Source organism: Prosopis cineraria, unplaced genomic scaffold (assembly GCF_029017545.1).
Source record: "Prosopis cineraria cultivar Desert tree isolate PC_DT_omini unplaced genomic scaffold, ASM2901754v1 PC4, whole genome shotgun sequence".
Taxonomy (NCBI): Eukaryota; Viridiplantae; Streptophyta; class Magnoliopsida; order Fabales; family Fabaceae; genus Prosopis; species Prosopis cineraria.
Genome location: NW_026555335.1, coordinates 37,983,193 through 38,007,738, shown reverse-complemented (window position 1 = coordinate 38,007,738; position 24,546 = coordinate 37,983,193). Strand labels below are relative to the sequence as shown.

Genomic DNA, 24,546 nt, shown 5'->3' with positions numbered 1-24,546 from the left:
CCAAGGGGAGGGGTCAAACAATTAGAAGTCTACCACGTTGACTGGTTTTTATAACGCACGTAAGAAAAGTGAGTAAATTTTTTTCAGTTCATATTTAAAAATTATTAATTAAATTTTCCCACGACCTACTCATTTGGCAAAAAATTTTAAAAAATTATATAAATTATACATATTTAAATAATATAATATATCGCTTAAATTTAATGGCCAGTGTATTCCTTCGACTTCTTACATTATAAGTTTATATCTATACAAATTAATAAACAAATTCAACTGTGCTTTCAAGGTTACCGGTGAAATAAAAAAAATTGCTCAGCAGAGGTATATCCAAGTGAATCAATCAATTAAAATTGACCTAAATAATAAGAATTCTCATCACATGAATAAGTGATTGAATTTTTAAATTTTAATCCTTAATTTGTTGGGAGGGATCTACCCTCCATTTTTTATATTGGTAGAGTCTACTTCTCATATTATGAAATGAAAACTTGAATTGAAGTAAAAAAAAAATGTTTGAATCCAATAACACATTTTTTGACACAATTATACATATAAATAAAATTTACAATTTTAATTTTTTATAAAATTTTAAAAATACAGAAAGAATAAATAAATCTATTTGAATATAGAAATAAAAATGATATTAAAATAATTATTATTAATAATTTTTTATTAAAATATTTTATACTTTAAAGCATTAAACCGCCATTAAAATGTTATAAATTGAAATGGAAGAAATTAAAAAAACCGTGCTTGAAAGGGACGAGGGAGCAGGCGAGGGAGCGACGCGCAAAACGATGGGCGCGTGGGTAGAGAAATTCTGATACATCAATTTCCATGGGGCCAACCGCCATGAGGCCGATGGCTATGGGGTCAGACAAGGTCATTGGGTTTTCCCCCAGCTTTTTTTAGAGCTTCGCATCTTGTCGTTGCTGCTTCGCTTCGCTTTTGCTCGCTTCTCTTCACACTCACTCTTCTACCAAATCATTCCCCTCCTTTCATTTCTTTTCCTTCCTCTCATTCTCTTCCTGTTCCATGCCATTTCATGTTTCATCACAATCACAGTGGATGGTAACCCATTTTCTCTCCCATTTCCCAGAATCGCAGGGAAAAAGATGCCCTCTTCGCTTTCCTTTACCATTATCTTAAGATCTCCCGCTTTCCTCACGTTCCCTTCCGCACCAGCCCCACATTTTGCTTCTGCTTCTGCTTTCAATGCTGGTCGTTGTCATCTTGCAGACCCATTGCGACGCATGGGTTAAAGAATGTGGGTTTCGTGGTTTTGGGAGATCTTTCAATCAAATCCTACCAAGTTTTCAGCTTTTCTGGGTTTTGTTCAGAATCCTTTCGCTGGTCGCAATGCAATTAGGTGGATTCACTTTTGACCTGTTCTTTTGTTTATGGGAATTAGTTAATGGTTTTTTGGGAATGGCGATTGGCATTATTTTAATTATGGCATGTTTTCGTTGTTGTGCTTTCCTGAATGGGATTCCATTTAGATAAACTATTCTATGGGAAGTTGGGAACTAGACCTGGTAAATAAACATTTTGCCTCAATCAATGTAGCTTTATGTGCCTCTTCTTTTCAGTTGCCTCAGGCTCTCAGCAATGAGATCGGATCAAGCAAATTAATTCTAGTGCTTTTTGTGATGTATTTCAATTCTCTTAAATACAGGGGATGATACGTTTTATTGTTCTTTTGTAAGTCTATCCAAATCGCAAGCCTGTACAACTCTAATAATTTTATTTTCATTTTGTAAGAAGAAGAAATCTCTTTAACAATCCTGGTTTATGAAAAGTTTTGTTTCTTAGTATAATCACTACAACATAGGTATTCAACATTTCGATTTGCTTCATAGTGAAGGTTATAGATAGTTCAGATCTGGGCTGTATTAAAATCTGATGCTCTTTGTTGCTTAAGTATCTTTTTGTGTTGTCTATTCTCCAGACTGTTCATGCCTTGATAAATAGCGCATTTTGTCAAGATACGGATTTTCTTACTTTCAAGGAATTCAGAGAACTTCATTTGATTAAGAGATCATTGCATTACTGTTCATTACATTTATATGGCTCGTAAAATTATTGATTATGTGCATCAGGTTATCCGCAAATGATTTGGACTTATCTCCTGGGAAAAGCTTGGATGGAAGTTTCAGGAAGTCTAGTTCTGGTTAGCATCCATGTCTCTTCTCTTACTTAGATCATTCCCCCTATATGTAGTTTAGGATGTTCTGTGTTCTCTCTTGCAAATTGCGGTGTATTCATTTATGGATTCTCTTATGAAAAATTAGAAAGTGGTCCGTTATTGTATGAGAAAATTGACAGGCAAATATTGCTGCCTTAACCATTCCAAATTATGAGAAGTCATAAAACATGTTGCTGATGAGTCTTGGTAATTGTCAATGGAAAGAAGTTTTGCTGCTAAACAAGCTTGTACTAGTCAATGCACACCCACAAGTTCTCCTTGTTGAGTTTGTAAACTCGTGCATTATGCTTCATTATCTTAGTATTTTTTTCAGAATGCAACAGCTGTGTATTATTCAAATCATCCTAGGGCTAGGAGTTATCTTTTTTGGGTTCTAACTAGTAGCTACCTTTTCCATTCCTACTATTAATGATCCGTGAAATGGTTTTCTATGTTGCAGTTATCTCAGCTGCTCATAGTGTCTCTGGAACTTCAGGAACTAGCAAGTTTGTTCCTATTTCCAGAAGAGTGTACAGGGGGCTCAAGGACTGTGGAAGAAAACTTGTTGACCTGGAGATTTTCACACAGACTCTCGAGGATTGGGTCTTGGAGAATCTACATGCTGATTCAGGAGAAAGGAAGCAATATTTCAGCTCTCCCTTCACAAATAATGAGTTGCGTAAACTTGATTTGGCGTTGGAGGGGGTTCCATTTCAACAACTGGTACGAATGTCAAACTTCTCCGAGGTTTCTGATGATCTTATTGAAGATCATTTCATTGAAGATCAGTATCTAGCGGCTGAAGATTTCCTTCATGCCATTATAATTGGCCTCTGGCGTACATTTTGGCATAAAAGCGGGCCACTCCCACTGTTTGTGTCTTGTCCCTCTCATCCTGGTTCCAAGTTCTGCAGTGTTGAAAAGGCAATATCAAGGGGAAGGCTTAAGGAACTGTGTGGTTTAGCTTTGATGGCAAAAACTGGGTGTGATTTGAAAGTCAGATGGGATCAAGTGGTATCATTTGCATTGTTTAGGCCAGAAGTAATAGAAAATGAGTTGAGAATTTCTTCTCGCACCATCTGTGAAGCTCTATTTTATGGTTTCCATGTTCTTGTTCATCGTAGTTTGAGCAAGATTAACTCTGTCAATAGTGATTCTGTCTTCCTTCTAGTTCTAGATTCCAAATATGGAGGGGTGGTGAAGTTGAGTGGTGACCTTGGAAAACTTGATTTGTTAAACTCAAGCAATCCGTACCATTCTGTGGCTGAATGGATCAAAACCTGTGCTGAAGTTGGTGTCACCCCAGTGGAACCGATATGGAACCGACTGGGAAATGCAAACTGGGGGGATATAGGAACCTTGCAAGTACTTTTGGCAACTTTCTATTCTATTGCCCAATGGAAGGGGCCACCAAGAAAATCAGTAGCTTCATTAATCTCAGATCATGGCCTTCGCCTTCAAAAGCGCAGGTCTGAGTGCTGCATTATCGAGAGTGAAAATGCACTGATTCCTTACCAAGGATCAGCTAACTATGAAGCTGGAGAGATTGTTGAACTCGACCAGAATGATTTCTTTCTCAGGAAGCAAGCATCGCGCCTGAAGCTCAAGCAAGGTGATGTATTGCTCTTGGACGTTCCACAACATGGTCAAAGAAGTTTCCAAATTCAGGAGTCCGTTGTAGGAGGGAACTATTTTCTACATAGTGCTGTCTCTCTTGGTCATCCCTCAGAGCTATTGACTTTATATGTGGGTGCCCATCCCTCTAGACTTGAGCCTTCTTGGGAGGACATGAGTCTCTGGTACCAAGTACAACGTCAAACAAAAGTGCTAAACATTTTGAGGAATCAAGGGATCATAAGCAAATATCTGCCGGAAATCATAGCCTCTGGTCGGATCTTACATTCTGGTCCCTGCAAGAAGGAGAGCCCTGGAGGGAGATGTGATCACCCATGGTGTGGGACTCCAATACTTGTGACATCTCCTGTAGGAAATCCACTTTCATCTGTAATTGCTTATGAGGGACAGTTCTCAGCTGATGAAGCAATTCGGTGCTGCCGGGACTGCTTAGCTGCTCTAAGAAGTGCAGCCGTGGCTAATGTCCAACATGGTGACATTTGTCCAGAAAACATCATAAAAGTTGCCGAAAAACATGGTTTCAAAAGCCGATATGTGCCCATCTCTTGGGGTCGAGCTGTGTTAGAAGACAGGGACAGCCCTGCCATAAACTTGCAATTCTCATCATCCCATGCTCTTCAACATGGGAAGCTGTGTCCCTCTTCTGATGCAGAAAGCATTGTCTATGTCCTCTATTTTATTTGTGGAGGGACGATGCAGCAACAAGATTCCATAGAATCTGCTCTACAATGGAGGGAGAGAAGCTGGGCGAAGAGAACTATACAGCAATATCTTGGGCAGGTTTCTGCAATTTTGAAGGCTTTTGCTGATTATGTGGATAGCCTTTGTGGGACGCCATACCCAGTTGATTATGATATATGGCTAAAGAGGTTGGATAGAACTATGGAAGGATCATCAGATAGAGGTAAAATGATTGAAGAAGTGGCCATAACATTGAGATTAGAGGATGCTGCAGGGTCCTCTGGAGCTTCTGGGCTATGATTTGATGCTAGAAAGGCTGATTTTGGTGGCTTCTTCTTATCATTATTTTTGTTGTAAATTGCAAACTGGAGATTCAAATGCGTTATTAGATTGTCATATTGTGTAGGACTATTTAGATTGTCAAGTATAAATTTGGCAGCCTTTGGGAAAAAGTTGTTTCGTTGGGAGTGATTGCTGTTTTGTCTGATGGAGAGTTAACAACAAAATTCAAGTCTGTGTGAATAACTGAGTGTATGCTAAATTTCACCATCAATTTCAATACATGTTGCTTCTACTTTGGAAACATGCGGACGGTTGTGAAATGAAATGGACGAAGTCAAAGTGAGTGTGTTGTTTGCGCTCTGATTTTTTGTCTTACTTTTTGGGAGCCCGAGTTGTTTACTTAAAAGTAAACCGACCTCGTCCTCTGTCAGAAGTGCTGTGTCTCCTTCTTTTTGTATTTTTGTTTCATGTCCAAACTCGGGACTTTATATTAAGGGGGGGGGGGGGGGGGGAAGCTTTTTCGTTAATGCCTTGATGTTTTAATTCGGAGATATTATGTTTAAGTACCTTGAGTAGGTATAATTAATTCTATCAAACTTTATGTTATATTGAGCATTAAGTAAGAAATTAAACTTGTAAAGTATAAATTTTTACTTATAAATTATGTAGTTGTAATGGTAAGTACAAGTCAAATTAATAAAAGTTGTATAGTTTTTGCATGTCAACCACAAATTACATGCAAACTATGATGCATAAATATTGATACATGCGTCAGATACAATATATATTCAATATTTTGATACTTTTATTTTTTAAAATATAAGATATGACATGTTTTTTATATGTGCATATATATTAAAAATTTAAAAAATAATAAAAAAATTTTAATTTAAAAAAAGTCCAAAATAGCATACGTATATAGCCTTATAAAATAATATCAAACAAAATATAATCATTACTTGTATTTTTATTTTATTTATACCTAATTGCTTGTTGTCTAGTTTCACCCACCTAGGATTTAAATGCTAAAAGATTATATTCTTATATCTTTATAATTAAAAAATATATTTTTTATTTTTTATTATATATAAAATTTTTTTGAGGAAAATATAATCTTTGATTTTAAAAGAAAATTACAAAAAATATATAAGGAATAAAAACGTTAATATCATAATATTTAACAAAATTTAATTTTTCAAAAATAATCTTGAAATATTGGCTATAAAATACCAACTCACAGTTTTAAAGTATTGGATATGTATCAAAAATAAATTTTTTTAAAATTAAAAAAATGATGTTTAGATACTTTATGAATATATATTAAAGAAGTATCAATATTAGATGCAATATCGATACAGATATCTGAGACAATTTGAAATATTGATGCTTCATAGCACATGGGTCTCAAAAATCTTGGTTGTAGTTTTTGAATTTTATAAAACTTATTTATAAATAAATTACAAAACCTATACATAATTTTTCCTAGAATAAATAATATATAAAAAATTTATATTTTAATTTAATTAAAAAAAGTATACTAAATATATGAGGTTGAGAATATAAGTATTTTGTTATTGCTGTTATTAAATATTTTTGAAAGAGAAATGCATCTAGTTTTTTTCTTTTTTTGGTAAAAGAAAATGCATCTTGTTCTTTTACTATCTCTTGAAAGCCTATTTGTAAAATAATAAAATAATTGTTGCAAGGATATGATAGTTAAATCATTATTTTTCAAGCCTTTAAAATAATTATGATTTTATGAACATTTATAATAAACATTAGGTTATTACTACATATAGATCTCCTTCTAAAAATTAAGAGCTCATTTGTTTAAGATTAAAAAATAAATAATTTTAAATAGTTTAGAGATTTCTTGAAAAAAGAAATTTATTTTGTCAAAAGTAGGCATCATTTTATGTTTGATTATAATAATAAAAAAGTAATTACTAGTTTGTTATTTTTAAATTTTATAATATTTTCTTTAATTTTTAGTTTTATAAAAATAATTTATTATTATATTATTTTAAAATTTTATAATATTTTTTTGTACCCTGCCTCTTTAAAATTCTTCTCTTACCTACCGTATTGGATTATTTTCAAAAGTTATTTAAAGTAATTTTTTAAAATAATAAAAAAATATTTTTAAATTATGATTATTTTCAAAAGCTCAAACAAACATAATAAAAACTCACAATATAGAGTTAAAAAATAAATAATTTTTTTATAAAAAAAAGAAAAAACAAATGGATCCTAAATATATGGAACATTAACCGAGAAAAAAATCTTATTTTCAAAGGAAAAATGACAATTAGAATTTTATAAGAATATTAATAATAATTACAGACTTTGAATTATTAAAATGTTAATAACAAATTATAGTTCTTACTTGTAATTAAAAAATTGTGAATAATCAATTGAAAAATATATCAAATACGCTTGAGATTATTTGTAATATTAATTAAAAATTTATAAGAGTCAGTTGTGAGTATCAATTTTTTATTGTCAATACACATATAAATTAATTCAGATATAAAATAAATATACTTGAAATTATTTGTAATGTTAGTTAGAAATTTATAAAGTTAGTTGTGAATTTCAAGTATAACAGCTCTCCGCTCACCCCGCCTCCCCGAGGTCTTTTACGGCGCTGGACACTCTCCCCCCAGGCCCCACAATAGGGCGACCCACCCCTTACGGTGAGCATCAAGAGACAAAGGCTTCCCCGCAGTAGTATGCAGGATTATTCTCCTTGCGGTCACTCAATGGTACTAGGTTCAGTCTCAACTTTGTTATGTAGGAGAGGTTGGAGGATCGAACCTGGGGAGGCTCTCCGCAAGAAGAATAATCCTGCATACTATTGTGGGGAAACCTTTGTCTCCTGATACTCGCCATAAGGGGTGGGGTCACCCTGTTGTGGGGCCTGAGGGGAGAGTGTCCAGCGCCGCAAAAGACCTCAGGGAGGCGGGGTGAGCGGAGGGCTGTTACATCAAGTCAATCAATTATGATTTTTTTACTATCAATAAATAGATAAATTACTTAAAAAATTTATTAAATATATTTAAAATTATTTGTAATGTCAATAAAGAATTTAAGAGAGTGAGTTGTAAATCGTAAATCAATCATTTGTGATTTTTTCCCATCACTTGAGAAATCACCAAAATATAGTTGAGAATATATTTAGCATTAGTTGAGAATTTATTAGAATTTCAAGCTAATCAATAAAAGATAATTTATTGCAAGTAAGGACCACGGTATTTGATTAGAATTTCAGTAACTCAAAATCTACAATTATCATTACTGTTCTTATGAGGTCTCTAACTGTTTTTTTTTCTCTTTCTTGAATTTCTAAATATATAAAATAGGAAAAACATAACTTTTAATTCCCGCACTTTGCTCGTGTTTTATTATAGGTACTGTTGTTGCACCTGAATATGTAATGTGGATGGTGCGTGAGAGCGAAAGTTTCAGCCTTTGAAGCGAAAATCGACGAAATAAGAGTCATCACTAAAATTTTGAAAAAATTTGTGAAAAACTATTTAAAAGAAATAAGGATGGTCTTACGAAATCAGAAAATAGGTTTGAAAATCGATTGAATATGAAGAAGGTGTTAAGCACCCCACAACACCTATTTGTGAGAACAGTTACCTAAAGTTTATTGTGCTAAATTAATATAGATCTTTGAATTTTTTAACTATCCCTTTCTTATTCATATGTTTAAAAAATAATAATAAAATAAGAAATATTTATTAATTTATAAGGGAGGACTTGACTTAAAATCAAACTTTGAAACTTACATATCCTACAATGGGAATTAAAATCCATGTAGTTTGAGATTATAAATTGTTGGTGAAAATATTTTTTAAAGAGAAATTAACTAAAAATAATTTACCATTTTGCTGATAAAATAATTTTCTAAAATTTGTTATGAATGTTTTAAATTGCATAAAATAATTTAATTTTAATTATTTTCTTAATTTTTGAAATTTTAAAATAAGAAAAAGGTAAAAGGTTTAAATTATTTTTTATATTTTATTATTGAAATTTAACCACTATATTTGCAAAGCTTGTTAGATCATACGATAATGTAATTATTCTAAATATTTATGAAGATTTTAAAATCTCACACGATAAAAGAGTTTAATAACTTAATTTATTTATTTATATTCATGTATTAATAATAATTTTAGTGTGTATATACATATTTATATTTTTAAAAACTCTTAATCATCATACCTACAAAATCTTATTGACTTATATGATAATATGTTATCTTAAACATGGAGATTCAAAATTCTTACATAATAAAGGATTAAATAATATTTTTTTAATATATTTTAATTTACTTCTTACTATGCATGTAAATAATTTGAAAAAGTTAATCGTTATACTTGTAGAGTCTGATTGACTCATAGGATAATGCGATTATCCTAAAAGTCTATAGAGATTTAAAAATCTTACATGACTAAAAGATTTAATTGTTATTATTTAAATACATTAATTTAATTAATTATTTTTTTAAAAAATGTTTATTATTTTATTTAAAAAACCATTTATTTATTTACTATATAAACTGAGAATCATGATATTTGTGAGGATTTATTATCTCATACGACAACGCACTTAATTTAATTCTCTACAAGGATTCTTGAAATCTCACATGAGATTTAAATATTTTATTAATTTAAATTAAAAAGAGAGAGTTAAATTTAATGATGGGTTATTGAAACCCATACTTAATGTACACAAAATTGATCCTCGTACTTGTAAAATCTTATTAATTTATACAGTATGAGATCATTTTAAATGCCTGCGAAGACTCTTAAAACCTCACGCAGTGAATAAAACACAAATATATTCTCTCTTGTAGTGAGATCATCATCATCAGCATCATCATCATCATATATTTTGAATTTAATCAATGATTTGGAGTATATTTGAAAAGGCAAAATTATTTCCAAATGCAATCCTTCATCTCTTGTTATCTTCCTTTATGCTTACACAATTGCTAATCACCAAACCACTTAACCACAATATTTAATTCAATACCTTTATCATTTTATTTTTTTGGCCGCTACTAGCATTTCACTTTGCAATTTAAATAGTTGATCTTTGACTCTTTTAGAATAACTTCAAAATTGAAGTTTTTTTTAATATAAATTGTTCTCTCCTCACCTTTTGGCCAAATATAGACCTGTTTAACTTTAGTTTCTCCCGTGAAATTCCGACATCATATAAATATCATGATTTCATGGCAAACCCAAAAAGATGTCAACCTTCCACTATTATTCACAACTAAAGGTGTAATTAATATAATTTAACCTGTCTGAGACTCAAGAAGAACAAGTCTTTCCTATATTAGATTTTTCCATGAATGCAAATGACAATAACAAAGACAAAACCCTTCCATCTAACCAGACAAATAACCAAAATATCACACATGATAATAAATAAAGAGGAAGAAGAAGTACCTTTAGGGGTCCAACTGCAAGATTGGTGAGATACAGAGAGCATAAAAGTGAGCAATGTAGAAGCAATGGTGGTGTGATACGGAAGCATTGACTCCACACAGCAGCTCAACTCCACAGGCAACTTCTTACAGTGATGAAAACAACTTTGGCATACCCACTATGGCAGACGAACTATGGTTAGCAATAAATGAATGGGAAGGAGGAAGAAGAAGCTGAGTATAAGGACTCTTTGCGAAGATCATTTTGAGATGACTTCTCGCAAAGCATCTTTGACACTAACCCTTTCATTTCATGCCTGGCCTTCTCATCTTTTCCTTCAAATACCACATGAATAAGTTTTAGCAGAACTTCGTCATTCTCATTTGCCTATTCATTTCCATTTGTAACTTCAATCGAAACCCTTTTTAAAACCTCCTCAGCAGCTTTAAGACGAAGCTCAGATAGAAGTAAAGCCACTTTCTCTTCTTCATCCTCTACCCATAGGGCTGCTTCCAAGTATTCCAAACAACATAGAACCCCAGCACAAACCTAATGGCTGCTGAAACCTAATAGACCATAACAACAGTACATTCTAGGAAAGTCAGTCAGCTACCCATACTTTGCTCTCCCTCTCTCAGATGTATTTTTTGGAATCCTCTCTCAAATCTTTAGTCCCTCCTCTAAATCTCTCTCACTCAACACTTCTCTCTTATCTTCGGTCCCTTTTCAGACTCCCCTCGCCTTTGCTACAACCTTCAACTCCTCCTTAAAATGCTTAATTGCCCTCTTCTCTCTCGTTTGTTCATCTCTTAAAAGCAAAAGCAGGGAAGAGTTTTTCTTTTTTAGAGCTTACATGTAGCTCTTCTCTTTGACTACTACACTTGTGTGCATCTCTCTTTTGCTCTTTGTCCTTTTACTTTCTTTGTGTTTTTTGCCTGTTCTGCTCTGCTCTCTGCTCTTGCATTTTTCTGTGTTTTTCGTCTGTTCTTTTGTGTGCAACCGAAAGTGTTTTTGTGTGTGTGAGTCTGCTCTCTCTCCACCTTTTCTTTTCTTCTACAATGTGCATGTGTTCCTTCTGCGTGCGTCTTTAGCTCCTTTTCTTTTCTTCTGCAACGTACATGTATTTCTTTTAGTTGTGTCTTTGCTCTGTTTCCTTTGCTCAGGCAAGCCAAAGGAAACAAAGGTTGAGTGAAACGCTATAGAGATCAGCGTTTCACTCTCCCTAAATATTTTTTTTAATGTTATCTTAATTAATTTTAAGAAATCAGATTAAGAGAGAAAAGAATTTTGATTTTGAATTGAGCAAGAATATCTTTTTTTTAATGAAAAACAATAAGGTTTAAGGAAAAAAATTGAACTCTCAAAAATAGATTTTCTTGATCTTTGAATTGTTGAGATAATTTCAAAGAGAATTTTTAAAGATTTAAGCAAGATTTTTTTTAAAATTTTGTTAGATTATTATATTTTTTTAAAATATAATCCTAAAAAGAATTAAATTTTATTTTTTATTTTTATATTTTTTTATTATTTTAATGAACTAAAAGAAATAAAATATTCACTAGCAAATATTATTTAGGTTAAAATAAAATTAAATCTTAATAATTAATTTTTTTATTTGTTCTATATTATTAAAAGTTCATTTTTTTATTTTGTGATTATTATTATATTTAGCAAAATATTCAGATAAAATACAACGTTCACAACTGTCTTTTTTTAGATAATCTAAATCTTTACACTATCATTTTTTAATATTTTAAGTTCCTAAATAAATAAGGTATAGGAACTTTGATGGACATAAAATATTAAAAAATAAAAATTTAAAGAGTCAAAATATTAAAAAAATATAAAAATTTATAATAAAATGTAAATAAAGTATAAAAATTAAAAATTAATTTTTTTTATAAAATATTTAAAATAATTTCTAGGCAAAAAATGGAGACGCACGGACGCTGACACGGCGGTGACACCTTTGATTGTTTCGTGGGAGATGAAATTTCTTCCCTCGTACGCCTTTCCACTCTTTTTGAGGTGTGCAACTGTGCATCGTCTTCACAAACCCTTTGATCTCTCTGAAGTGCCGGCCACCAAAGGCTTTTTGTGATCAGGAAACGGCTACTGATGGGGGAACCGGGAGAATGCTCTGGGGCAAAACCCCTAGACGAAATTTGGGCTCAACTTGGTAAACATACAATATGAATTTCTTCTTGGGTAGTTTACACAATGCATGTAAAATCAGACTCATATATGAAATTTCAAACTGTGTGCCCCATATTCTTGCACCTTTTTCTTGCGATGAATTCGTTGTCTCCCTTACTTGAATCGGATTCTCTTGAAAGCCTTCAAAATTCGTGAGGACCGGAGGTAAATGGAAAAGGAATGTTTTTCTCCATTGCAAATACTCTATTTTCTTATTCAGAGTAGCCGCGTGATTCCCATAATTTCCACTACTTTAGTTCTAGACTATTGGGTGTACACCATAACGAGGTTGGTTTACGTCGTGAATCAAATGCTAGTTGCAAGCATATTTGCTTTACCTATTGTACATTAACAAATGAAGAGACTGATTTATTTCAAAGTTTCAAACTTTTTTCAAGGCTCATTCCGGTCAAACTCTTGCCTTTTTTTGCAGTTCCATCCGACTCAAGATATTCAGATGTAGAGATAAGGTCAAACGAGAAAATAATATGTTCTGAGATCACGTCTTCTGGTGATAAGCAAAATTGGTGCAAAATAATAAGGAACTCTGATTTATGTTCTGCCACGATTGAAAACAATAGGTACTTATGCAACTACATAATATTGTTAACTAGTGAGGTAGTCATGCTGCTGATATTCTATGATATTGTTGGGATTTGCTGAAAGGAGAAAACTTTGGTTCAGTTGCCTAGATGCTTGTTAATTAGGTTTTCTAATCAGAGTTCCTCTACATGTAGTTCTATTGAAAAACATGATATCAAACACCTTAAAAAGTGCACCAAAGTTCAGTCCTTACTAAAAATGCTTTTATTGATAAGACCAAGGAACCATGACGTTTGGAACTTGATGCAATAGATGTGGCTTTCTACCTCATTTGTACATGGTAACAGACAGATGTCATTTAAAATCACCTTTGAAGCAGATATATGTTATGTTGTAGAAATGTCTAAAATTTCTCTAGTGATTATTGTGTTAGGAATAGTAGTAATACCACTTTCTCTCTTTGCATGAATCGGAATCACTATAACTTGTTTCACCCATATAAGGGAGTGCAGCTGGGCAGTGGGATGAATCCTTATATAGCTCAAGGAATAAATGATAATTTATAGTGTTATATTCTTTTTTTTGTTCCTTTCTTTCTTGGAGTATTGGAAATTTGGAAGTTTTCCTCAACCTGTTCCTTTTCTGTTCTCCTTATTTTTGGCTGTAACTTGCTGCAGTCAAAATACTATACTAGTTGATGGGGCTGAGGTTCTCAATGAAGACTCCATTCTCATCAAGGATGGCAGTGAAATTATTTCAGGTCCTGATAAAGAAGGTGCTAGTTATTTTTACCAAGACCTTTGCTAGTATAACAATTCCTTCTCATATTTTCTGGATTCAATCATATTTAGTTTCATTAAGAAACATATCCACAAGGCGGCAGTCTATTTATTGATTCTTGTTAAGCAAGGTTGTATATCAAGTTTAAAATAGAGTCAACTGATATGTTATGCATTTTCTCTTGGAGCATTGAAAATTGGTTTGACAAAATTGGGTGACATTGATTTTTCATTGTTAATAGCTTTTGAATTGTTGTCCTTTAGTTGTTATAGTGAATTAATGGAGGGCTTCTTTTGTATATCAAGGAAAAAATTCATGTCATAGGCTATTACATTCTCTTTTAAGGGTACAGAAGAACAATTCTTGGCTAATGAATTGTTGCATCTTAACCCTAAATTGAGTTGTGTGTTAAAATAAAGTTAATCACACATCTCTACTATGATCTTTCTTTAAGAAAAAAATTGTAATCAGCACCATCAAATACCAAACTTGGTTTTACCTAAGGGTATTTGGTTCTTTTGATCTAAGAAAATTTGTTCATGTTTTTTGTAGAGTTGGATAAGTTTCTTAATTTAAGCATTCAGTCTTTGGTGCCATTTTTTAAAATATCTATATTGGTTTTCAATTTCATCAGTTTTCTCTCTCTCTTAATGCCATTAGGGTTTGTCAGCTATAAATTCATTATCATGTCTAGCCCAGAAACCAGCCAGAGGCAGCTAAAGGTTGATAATTGCTATTTTTTTCCTGCTTCGTTCAATGCATTCTTCATCCCCATCTATAGCTAAGCAATGTTACTGACCATGTTTGGTTTTGCAGATACATGTGGATGTTGACAATGCAAAATGCAGCATCTGCTTAAACATATGGCACGATGTAGTTACTGTTGCTCCATGCCTCCATAATTTTTGGTGTGCTTCTTATCCTGTTCATCTTTTTAGATCTCCCCTTTCATCTCATTGACCTCTGCTTGAACTGCAATGTGGCATTTCAGCAATGGTTGCTTCTCAGAGTGGTTAAGAAGGTCACAGGAAAAGCATTCAATAGTACTATGTCCTCATTGTCGAGCAGTTGTACAATTTGTTGGCAAGAACCATTTTCTGCGAAACATTGCAGAGGTAATTTTATGCTAAAGTATCTGATGGAAACTATGGACCAGATATGGTTAAGCGAGTATGAGTTGTCTACATGAAGATCTGCAAAATAGGGACCAAATGATGATATTTGGTGTGGATTGGAGGGGAACTTGATTCAGACTGTTTGACACATGAAATTAGGTTTAAGCTTTATATTTAATTCCTCAAAATAAACAGGCCTAGTTATCTATTTGTTTATGTTGAATAAATGTAGCATTCCTACTTGTTTTAGCTAGTCTACAGATTTGTGCAGTTGAAATGGAGAGGGTCTTTTTACTGTGTGTATATATATATTGAAGGCGAGCTATTGTGATTCCTAAAAGCTTCAACCTATGTTGATCAATCTGTACTAGCTTTACTTCTTTTCTTGAATTTTTAGGTGATGCCGTCATTATGCTATCTACGAGATTGAGATTTGACATACTTGTACAAGAGCATAAATTCTTGTTCTAACAAATTCTTAATAAAACCTGATCTAATTTTACTGAGTAAAGTTGACATCGAAGATGATATGATGGGTACGATAGATAAAATTTGATTACTTCCTCACTGTACTGCCATATGCTACATCCAGCTGTTTTGTTGAAGCACTTGTTCATTTCAAGTATGCCTTTTATGTCAGTGTATGTTGGTCCTCTAAGTTTGATCCATTACTTTTCTTTTTTCTGTCTCTCTTTTTTTGTCGTCTTTTATTCTTTTGGATAGGATATACTAAGAGCTGATTCTTCCCTCAGACGCTCAGATGAAGAAGCTGCACTTTTAGATTCATATTCATCAATACGATCAAACCTTGTGAGTAAGATGATTTATTTTCCTTTTATTTTACATGTATACCTTGAAGTGAAGTATTGGTATTGACCTTATATGTGGCAAGGACACTGGTATCATGTGTTGAAGAAGTACGCTGCCTATTTGAAAAGGCAAGATGCTGTTAACAGTTTATTTGTGTCATTGGACATGTTATGTTAAATATTTTAATTCCTTGCCAGTACACTAGATGATGGATGGAGCAGTATTGTCATCCTGCTCCAGTATTTTGCATTGCTTGTCTAGCCATACTTTGTCTTCAAAACAAGAATGAACTTGATAATTTTTTGTTTGTGTCTAGTTGTATAATATCATGCCTATGCTATGCAATCTTCTTTTGCAGAGAGTTTAATTATATGTTAGTATTGGCCATTCCAAAAAGAAAATGTAAGCCAGATAAAGGGCCTTTCCATGGCTTAAGGCTCAAGCTAAAAGCAAGCAGACAGCTTTCAGTTCTCAAGATTGTTTGCCATCATGAATTTAGTTGGATTTCATGATCTTACATTGATGGTTAATCATTTGAAATTGTATTTGGTTAGGTAATTGGATCTCGAAATAAGCGTCGTCGAAAGAGGGCCTACTCACCAGTGGGTGAGCAAATTGATGGCATGAACCTTCAATGCCCACAGTGTGGTAATATAACTGTCATATAATATTACATGTCGAATGCTCCAGGGCTATACTGCAGCATAATATTTTCAGCCCCATTTACTACTTTTTTTCCCCGCTTCCTGTCATTTCAATATCCCTTTTGTTTCTGCCTAGATTAGGGAAGGTTTTTTGCATTTATTCAGTACCTATTTGTCTACATTTATGCTCAATATTCTGACTTTGTCGGTCAATTCATAATTTTAGAGGAGAGGAAAATTTCCTAATTTGTGATCTTTGTTATTTCATTTCTGAAGCTTATTGAGTTTATTATAATATTCAGACGCTGAAGTTGGTGAGTTTCAATGCAACATAAATACTGTTCATCTCCAATGTCAAGCATGTGGAGGAATGATGCCTTCCCGCAATGGTTTTGGTGTTGCTCAATATTGTGAGTTCTAATTTGTCTTGACTTAAGTATAGTGCAAGAAATTATTTATTTAGTTTTTCAGGTTTTCATATAATTGATTGTAGCGTGGGGTGATGAAATGTTTCTGTTTGCAACACTCCAGCTTGTAGACTTAATACTAGGTTCACTAAAGCAGTGGTTGTCAATTTATTGGGTTTAGAGATGAACTAGAACTCAGTGTGGTGCATTTGGATAATAATAATTAAACAGAGAGGGCCTGTATTTTCCATTTTGTTTGGTCCTTTGTATGAAGTCCAATTTCTCATCAATTTCTTTCCTTGCAGGTTTAGGGTGTGACAGAGCATTTTGTGGAGCATACTGGCATGCCTTAGGGATAACCAGGAGTGACTCTTATCCTGCTTGCAGCCAGGATACTTTAAAACCTGTATGGATTACTTTGAACCATTTATTGTGCATAGTCATATCTGAAAGAACATAGTTCTTAATGTTTTCATTATTAGTGTCTTCGCCAGGTGGATTTATTTCCACCTTATACAATCCATCTAGTGGGGCAATACAACATTTTCTTGCTTGGTTTAAATTGATGTCTAGGAACTGAGGCTGTGGAACTGATATAATGGTCACTGAATCTAGAATATCGTGAACATGATTTTTGCTTTGCAGATCACAGAACATATTATCTCAAGAATCCCTGCTTCAGCTCATGAAAAGAATTTACATGAACAGAATGTATGTGAGTAGCGGTCCCAAATGTTTATCATTGTCAATTTTAGACTTTTAACGGATGAGATTTTAACATGATTGTTATCTTCATGGTTTGCTAGATCACAGAGAGTTGTATTAGACAAATGGGGAGGACGTTGCAGGATGTTATTGCTGAGTGGATAGCAAAGCTGAACAACAGAGAAATTGGTAGAGTGATATAATCGACCGACAACAGTTTATCAGATGTGCATTTTGGGGTTTAAAACGTTCCTGTTTAAATTATCATGCTCAGTCATATAATTTCTTTCCTTTCATATTTTCCGGCTGGTAGCTGCTTGGTTCTTTTCTTCTTTACATCAGTTTCTTCTCATATAGAGTCATCTAAATTAGACATAATATTGTGTTCTTGTCAGATAGAACAAGGTTGTCGTTGAATCACTCTGAGATGATAACCTCTAGGACGCTTGTATGCTGGTAAGTTTCATAATCAATCTAAATTGGATTTATGTAGGTATGTATCTGGTCAAGTCCTATTTTTTGGAACTATATTAAGAGCCGGTTTTAAACCGTTCTATGTAACTATATTTTGCATAACATGCGAGTAGCTTCTGAAGGATAGAACCTGAGGCTTATGCTGTATATTTGACTATACTAGTTATCATTGAATGCTACTGTTGTTGTTTTAGGATGTGAGCCTAATCTTGGATTGCTACTGTGAGGTACTGTTTTGAGCTGCTGCTGTCAATTTTTTATTTTGCAAGGGTAAAAAAGTAACGGATATTTTAGAAAATTACTGTGAAATAGCATAAAAATATTCAGTTTTTGTAACATCCACCTTTCGCCTGTACTTAATTGTCTAATTCACTATTGAAAGGGCTTCTAAGATTTTTTTTTCTTAAAAAAAAAAACGTTTGACTGCTTTTAGTAGTGATTTTTAAATAGTTTTAGCTAGCATTAATTTTTGGCTTCTGCAACTTTTCTAATGGCTTTTTAACAACGGATTTCTTGTATTCAATGAAGGGGACCTGACCAAACAAACAAATTGACGTCATGCATTTCCTGCCTTTTAGTTTTACAATGTTGTCTAAACTCGTTTTGGCAATTCCTACTATTCTGAACTCAAGTTTTGAGCTAATTTCTGGTTCCTTTTTGGGAAGCGAAACGATATTGAGATGGGTTGAATTTAGGGTTGTTAATGTGGATTGTACCTTGGGGAGAATTTAGAATTAATTTTCCTTGCTTTCATGTGGACGTGGATTATTGTTTAAGAGGGAATCCTGTTACACTGGAAACTTGTGTGAGGCCGTGAACTTGTTTGGTAATTTGACATGTCCTTGCTCAATAATTTTGGCTCCCTTGATTACTCGATATTCACGTGGCCTCTTTGTAATCATGCAGCGAGTGTTACGAGAAGCTGGTATCGTTTCTTTTGTACTGGTTTCGGATTTCTCTTCCAAAACATGTAAGTACCACTGCCATGAACTCAAACTATCATTCTAATTATCAAAGTGTGAATCTGGTTGGTGCAGTTCACTTGCCCAGTAGTATAATGAACTGATCTTTTTTATGTTATGGCATATATTAGGAAGAGAAAAGCACTTACCAAATAGAAATTTGAAGTTTTTGTTCTTTTTTAATATTTTATGTTTGAGAACTGTGATTGATGTATTGTGCATGCTTTTTCTTTTGAAGTCCATAGAGTTTCTTAGGCTTTCAAATAGAGCAGAAATATGGGCTTAGCCTATCGACCTACCTGTTAAAGCCTTTTCTTTTGGGGTTCAGGATTTGAAAATTTGGGGTATCTTAGTATAAAAGGGTTTTTAAATCTGACCCTTTTAAGACATGCTGAAGCTCGGGCTATTTTTTTTAAGCTCGTATTTATTTTAACCCTGGAAAATTGTGACATTTTATATATTTGAATTAGATTTAGACTTTAAAATGTGTTTATACTTCAAAATTAGGATTTAGATTACTTACTTTAGATTTTAGAAGATTTTGGAACATTTTATTTTATAATTTAGAGCATAAGTATACAATATTATAATAGCAAACTTAATTTTTTTTTTTAATAAAAAAGCTGAAAAGATTTTGTTTTTTTGGTGCCCTACCCTAAATTCAATCAACAAGAGCTGGGTTTGAAAAAATGACCTATTTTAAAGTAACAAGGCTTATAAAGCCCAAGCTCATAAGGGTCAATCCCTTATGGGCCCTGTTTCTTGGCTCTACTTTCAAAGTCCCTATAATTTCTTTTGCATGTGGATCATATTAACAGCGCCATCTTCCTTCTTGTCAAGAAATTTAAACGAACAGATGATTCATTCATTTATCATTAAAAAAAAAAAAAATTGACTCTTATTGTTGTTGGTGGGGGTGACATGTACTGCAAACAAAAAAAGTTTGTGCCAGCAGAAGCAGCGAGAAGGGAGGATTGCTGGTATGGATATGCATGTCGGACTCAGCACCACAGTGAAGAGCATGCTCGCAAACGAAACCATGTTTGTCGACCCACTAGAGGTTCTCATACGTGACTGTAAATATGTTTCTTATTCAGAACCGGAGCGTATTTTGTTGGATTGGTAGGGCATGATGCCTCAGTCAATGGTGATATATTTTTTATTAGTTTCATTTTGATAGTGACTAATATTCTTCTAAACTATTTATTCGATCAAATCTAGACTGATATTACATTAAATAGGCATGGTATGAAGTTGATTTAATAAATAGGAGGAATTCTGAACAATGTATATTAGTCAGTGTCGAGTTTAAATAAGAACTGAGATTCAAGAACTCACAGACAAGAATTCAACGTAGGAACAAGTTTTCAAGGTTAAAGTTAAACCGAGTATGGAACAAATTGTGATCAAGTCGTAAAAATGAACTCGAATTAAACTTATATTATGAAAGAGGCAATATGATGAAAGAGGAACTCAATCTATCAATCATCAAGCTGCTAGCCCATAAAATTCGAAATCTACCAAAGTGAAGGTGTTCGCGGAGGGGGGGTGTGTGTGTGTGTTTTTTTTTTTTCTTGTAAATCATGCCAACTTTTTTTTTTGATGCTCTCGATGTATAGTATAATTTATAGAAATGAATGGTTTCCATCTTTATATTATGGTGTGAGCCTTTGTTCTTTTTTCCTTTTCTCTTTTTTTAAAAAAAGGAAATACTTTCAATACATAAATTGCAATCCTAATGCACAGTGACCTCTATGGAAATGGATAATTTTTACTTTTGTTTTGTTTGTTCTGGGCTTTTAGAGCTTGTTCTATTGTATCTTTTTCAAGCTTTATGCTTGCCCCTTGTAACTGAAAAAAAAAAAAACATAAATTATAAGGATGAATGTTGATTTTAATCGTCTCTGATGTCGTCTCAACATGTTTTTCATTGTTTTGTTGATATCTGGTAGAACCATATACTAAAACAAGCTTATAATAAACAAAGAAAACCAGAAATACACTATGAAGAGCAAGGGATTGATAATACTATCACTGAACAGTAATTTTGGATTATAGGGGAAATAATGTTTCAAGCCAACCTCAACACCTCATACACCCATATATTGAATTGAATTACAATCAAATCACAGTTACATAGTTCAAGGAACAACACAAATTACACACTACAGAAGGGAACAAAACAATGCTAAACATAATTTGAAATGACACGTTTATTTTTATTTTTTAAATTTAAAGTTATGAGTTTATCTATATTTTTCAATCAATAAAAGGAGTGAACGATAAATAAGATAAATAAAAGATATGTGAGAATGATGAATGCATCAATAATAAAAACATAAAAAAAAAGTTTAAACTTTGAAATGATTGAAATTTCAAATAATTTAGATGTAAAATAAATTTAAAATTACAAAAAAAAAGAATAAGAAATAAATTTGGGTTATAGATTTTTGTGTATCCAAATAAAAAATTTAGTCAAAATCTAAATTCAAATTCTGATTGATATATGTAAATCCAAATTTATAATGTCATTTATGGATTATAAAATCCTATATGGATCATTCTCTCTTCTCCATCCTTTGAATTCCAAGGCCACAAGAGTGTACTGTTACAAAAAAAAATCGACTGAAATTTTATTTTTAATCGAAATCCCCATATATTTATTATAATGATGTTCACAATACAAGACATGCAAACATTGTGTCGAGCCCAATTAAGAATCGCTCTGCGAAAATTTTCTATTTTTGCAACTCGATTAGACTAGCATGATGTTTTTAATTTTTTGTGATAAACAAATGAAAATTCAAGTAGTATGTACGTACGTATGTATTTATTAAAAAACCTAAACAATATTGAAATTAAAAATATTATATAAATATCAAATATATATATATATATATATTAATGTAGAATATGAAATTCATATCAATTCGATGTCTTTCACAAATCTGACAGAAAAAATTAAAATTGAAGATAAATATTTTTATGGGTTAAATTGATTCGATTTAACCTTGGTCAAAATTGGAATCGAACTTATGAATATATGTAATGTAATGGGCATCACATGATTGCTTCTTAGCGTCGTTGGCTTTGGAAAATGAGTAGAAAGGGTTGGTGTGTAATACTTCTCAAGCATCGGATTCATCTCCTTTTTCACAATGCTTACATGGTGCATCATATTCCTTGGATTTACAGAATAATAAATTTAAAAAAATAAACGAATTTGATCATATTACGATCAAACTACATCATCATTAACGTTGGCAATAAGTAGACATTATTTGTATACACACATATAAAACGAATATGCCGTGTTTATTTTTTCACGCATGTTTCCTTTTTTGTTTAAACAAAAGCAGTGGTCCACTTTGAGTAAGAATTTGGCGCCTTTCCTTGCCGGAAAAATTATAATAAAATTTTTTTAAATTATATAAATAATAATTTAGTTTTTAAAATATCATAATTTCAATGAGATTCCTTGAAACTTTTTTATCAGTAAATTTTAAATTAAAAAAATTATTTTATCTTCATTAATAATTTGTAATTTTTTGAAGAAAAGTTGTGATTCTTTAAACAAAAGTTACGAATAAAGTTTATTATTTTAAGAACTTACTTTTTAATAATAGAAATTATATTTGACAAATTATAATTTCTTATTTAATTTTTACAATTCACAAAATAAAGTTGTTGTTCTTTCAAGAAAAGTGATGATTGGAGTTTTTTTTAATAACAAAAGTTATAATTGACAAGTTGTGATTTTTTATTCAACTTGTACAACTTATGTGATTTACAAAATAAAAGTTGTGATTTGATTTTGTTATTTTTAATAAAGATAAAATAATTTTTTACTAAAAAAAATTATTGACAAAAAAGTCTTTATAGACCTTGTTGAAATTATATTATTTTAAAGGATAAAATTATTATTTATTTAATTTAAAGAAATTTAATTATTATTTTTTCCCCCTTTTATAATGGAATGTTGTTGTTGTTGTTGTTATCTCTCTCTGTATATATATTGAGGTCAAAAGGTGAGTTAGAGAAACACATGTTCCTCAGGTGCGTGTGATGAAGGGGATAGGGAAAATCAATGGTCAACGGTTTGACCTATATAGGTTTAATGGTAGGCCATTGATTGCCTCTCTGATATCATGTTTGAAATTTATCTTCATTTTCTTAAATATTGAATATTGTCATACGATATTATATTAAATTCTTAATTAGTTCTTTAAATCTCTCCTTCTTTTCATATTTTATAATTAATTAATTTAAAGATTTATCAATACTGCACCGTCAGTTTAATGACTCGTTAAAAGTCAGTTTCCTTCGAACTCCGATGGGAATTGAATAAATATATTACATTTTATTACATACTCCCTCCATCTTTATATATAAAATATTTTTAATTAAATTATATAAATTGATAAAAATTAATCATCTAATTAAAAGCATAACATTATTTTAATAAATAAAAAATGAGTTTTTTTTAAAAGTAAATTAATGAAAATACTTATCTTTTTCTTTTCAATTTAATTAGAGTATAATGGTTCATTCATTAAAAAAAAATATGATAACAACCTCTTATATTTAAAGATAAAAAAATTTAAAAAACTTTTTATATATAAAGATGGAGGGAGTAGCTGGTTATTGTGTATTCATGATTTTTGCAAATTTACCAGCCTGATCATCAATTACCTATTACTTTGAAGTTATTTTTTTTATCAAATTGAAGTTATTTTTTTTATTTACTTTATCTATCCACTTTAAAAAATTTTTTCTCTGATTATTGAAAAGATTTACTTCTAGGGTACTAGATAATAAATATAAAAAATAGAAGATAAAAATTGAAAATGCATGTATTTTATAAATACCCTTGTAAGCATTCATCGTACCATTTTTCTTGTAACTGTTTCTAATTAAATAAATAAATAACCTTAAGTACACTTTATTAAGAGTTGTTTAAAAAAATTTAGACTTTTAGTTTGATTTTATATGAAAATCAATTCAAATGTAACTGATCTAGTTTCGAGATGAAGCGTTTAGAATTAGAATATTTAAATAATTGATATCAAGGATACATGCATACTTGTAAATAATAATTCAAGAATAGCAATATAGGATGTCATTAATTATTTTCAAAAAAAAATCCCGATTCTCAGAAAAACCTCAGCATGATTATTGAGTTGAATTTAGATCAAATTAAACTAATAGTCACCTGTGTGTGTGATTTGACTAGGCTCTGAACTAGCTAACTCAATTTCACAAAGCAAAGCATGGTGGTTTCACGTTCATTTCTAGCTGTGTGAGCTGTACAAAAAAAGTCGGAATTACATTTTCTTTGACTTGTATGACTTTTTTAATGTATCCTATGATATCATGTACTATTATGTTATATTTTAGCATTGTTAAGTCCATTTTATAGTAAACATGCAAATTAAGAATGAGAGCAATAAGTCTCTGAATGGGTTTGAATGGGTCGTATATATTGATGGATCGAGAGAGACAGAGAGAGAGAGAGGGGGGGGGTATGGGATGTGAGGAAACTTGAAAGGAAAGAAAGGCATGAAATCGAAAAGACAGAGCAAGAATAATTTTTGATGTTAGTGGAAAGAGTGGTGCACATACATTAACTTGAGAGGATAGTGAAGAAAAATGATGAGAGAGAGAGAGAGTGTGTTATCGT

The 24,546-nt window shown here is 31.9% G+C and overlaps 2 protein-coding genes across 10 annotated transcripts; both read left to right on the top strand.

Moving 5' to 3' along the window:
- Positions 1-937: 937 nt before the first annotated feature.
- On the top strand, positions 938-5,108 carry LOC129307931 (uncharacterized). The gene is made up of 3 exons (XM_054948885.1): positions 938-1,369; positions 2,100-2,170; positions 2,646-5,108. The coding sequence occupies exons 1-3, from the start codon at positions 1,266-1,268 to the stop codon at positions 4,799-4,801; spliced, it is 2,331 nt and encodes a 776-aa protein (XP_054804860.1). The 5' UTR covers positions 938-1,265; the 3' UTR covers positions 4,802-5,108.
- A 7,075-nt stretch (positions 5,109-12,183) lies between these two features.
- LOC129309152 (uncharacterized) lies at positions 12,184-20,037 on the top strand. 9 transcript variants are annotated; one of them, XR_008592848.1, is made up of 17 exons: positions 12,184-12,409; positions 12,860-13,007; positions 13,647-13,744; positions 14,410-14,471; positions 14,566-14,657; positions 14,741-14,864; positions 15,588-15,674; positions 16,229-16,322; positions 16,621-16,728; positions 17,031-17,131; positions 17,371-17,436; positions 17,532-17,619; positions 17,826-17,886; positions 18,099-18,131; positions 18,682-18,730; positions 18,811-18,874; positions 19,809-19,885. XR_008592848.1 is itself a non-coding variant. In XM_054950552.1 (15 exons), the coding sequence occupies exons 1-15, from the start codon at positions 12,349-12,351 to the stop codon at positions 19,938-19,940; spliced, it is 1,371 nt and encodes a 456-aa protein (XP_054806527.1). In that variant the 5' UTR covers positions 12,184-12,348; the 3' UTR covers positions 19,941-20,037. The 9 variants fall into 9 exon arrangements, 4 of the variants coding, with proteins under 4 accessions (XP_054806527.1, XP_054806526.1, XP_054806529.1 ...); XR_008592850.1 differs by lacking the exon at positions 18,099-18,131; XR_008592849.1 differs by lacking the exon at positions 18,682-18,730 and having other exon boundaries at positions 19,809-19,860.
- The last annotated feature ends 4,509 nt before the right edge of the window (positions 20,038-24,546 follow it).

Bases quoted from the DNA above. Each gene is read 5' to 3' on its own strand.
- LOC129309152 (XM_054950551.1), top strand. From the start codon at position 12,349: ATGGGGGAACCGGGAGAATGCTCTGGGGCAAAACCCCTAGACGAAATT. The intron at 14,658-14,740 runs GTGTGCTTCTTA...GTGGCATTTCAG, and splicing joins CCATGCCTCCATAATTTTTG to CAATGGTTGCTTCTCAGAGT. The intron at 17,887-18,810 runs GTAAGTTTCATA...GTAATCATGCAG, and splicing joins TCTAGGACGCTTGTATGCTG to CGAGTGTTACGAGAAGCTGG.
- LOC129307931 (XM_054948885.1), top strand. From the start codon at position 1,266: ATGTGGGTTTCGTGGTTTTGGGAGATCTTTCAATCAAATCCTACCAAG. The intron at 1,370-2,099 runs GTGGATTCACTT...TATGTGCATCAG, and splicing joins GCTGGTCGCAATGCAATTAG to GTTATCCGCAAATGATTTGG. The intron at 2,171-2,645 runs GTTAGCATCCAT...TCTATGTTGCAG, and splicing joins TTTCAGGAAGTCTAGTTCTG to TTATCTCAGCTGCTCATAGT.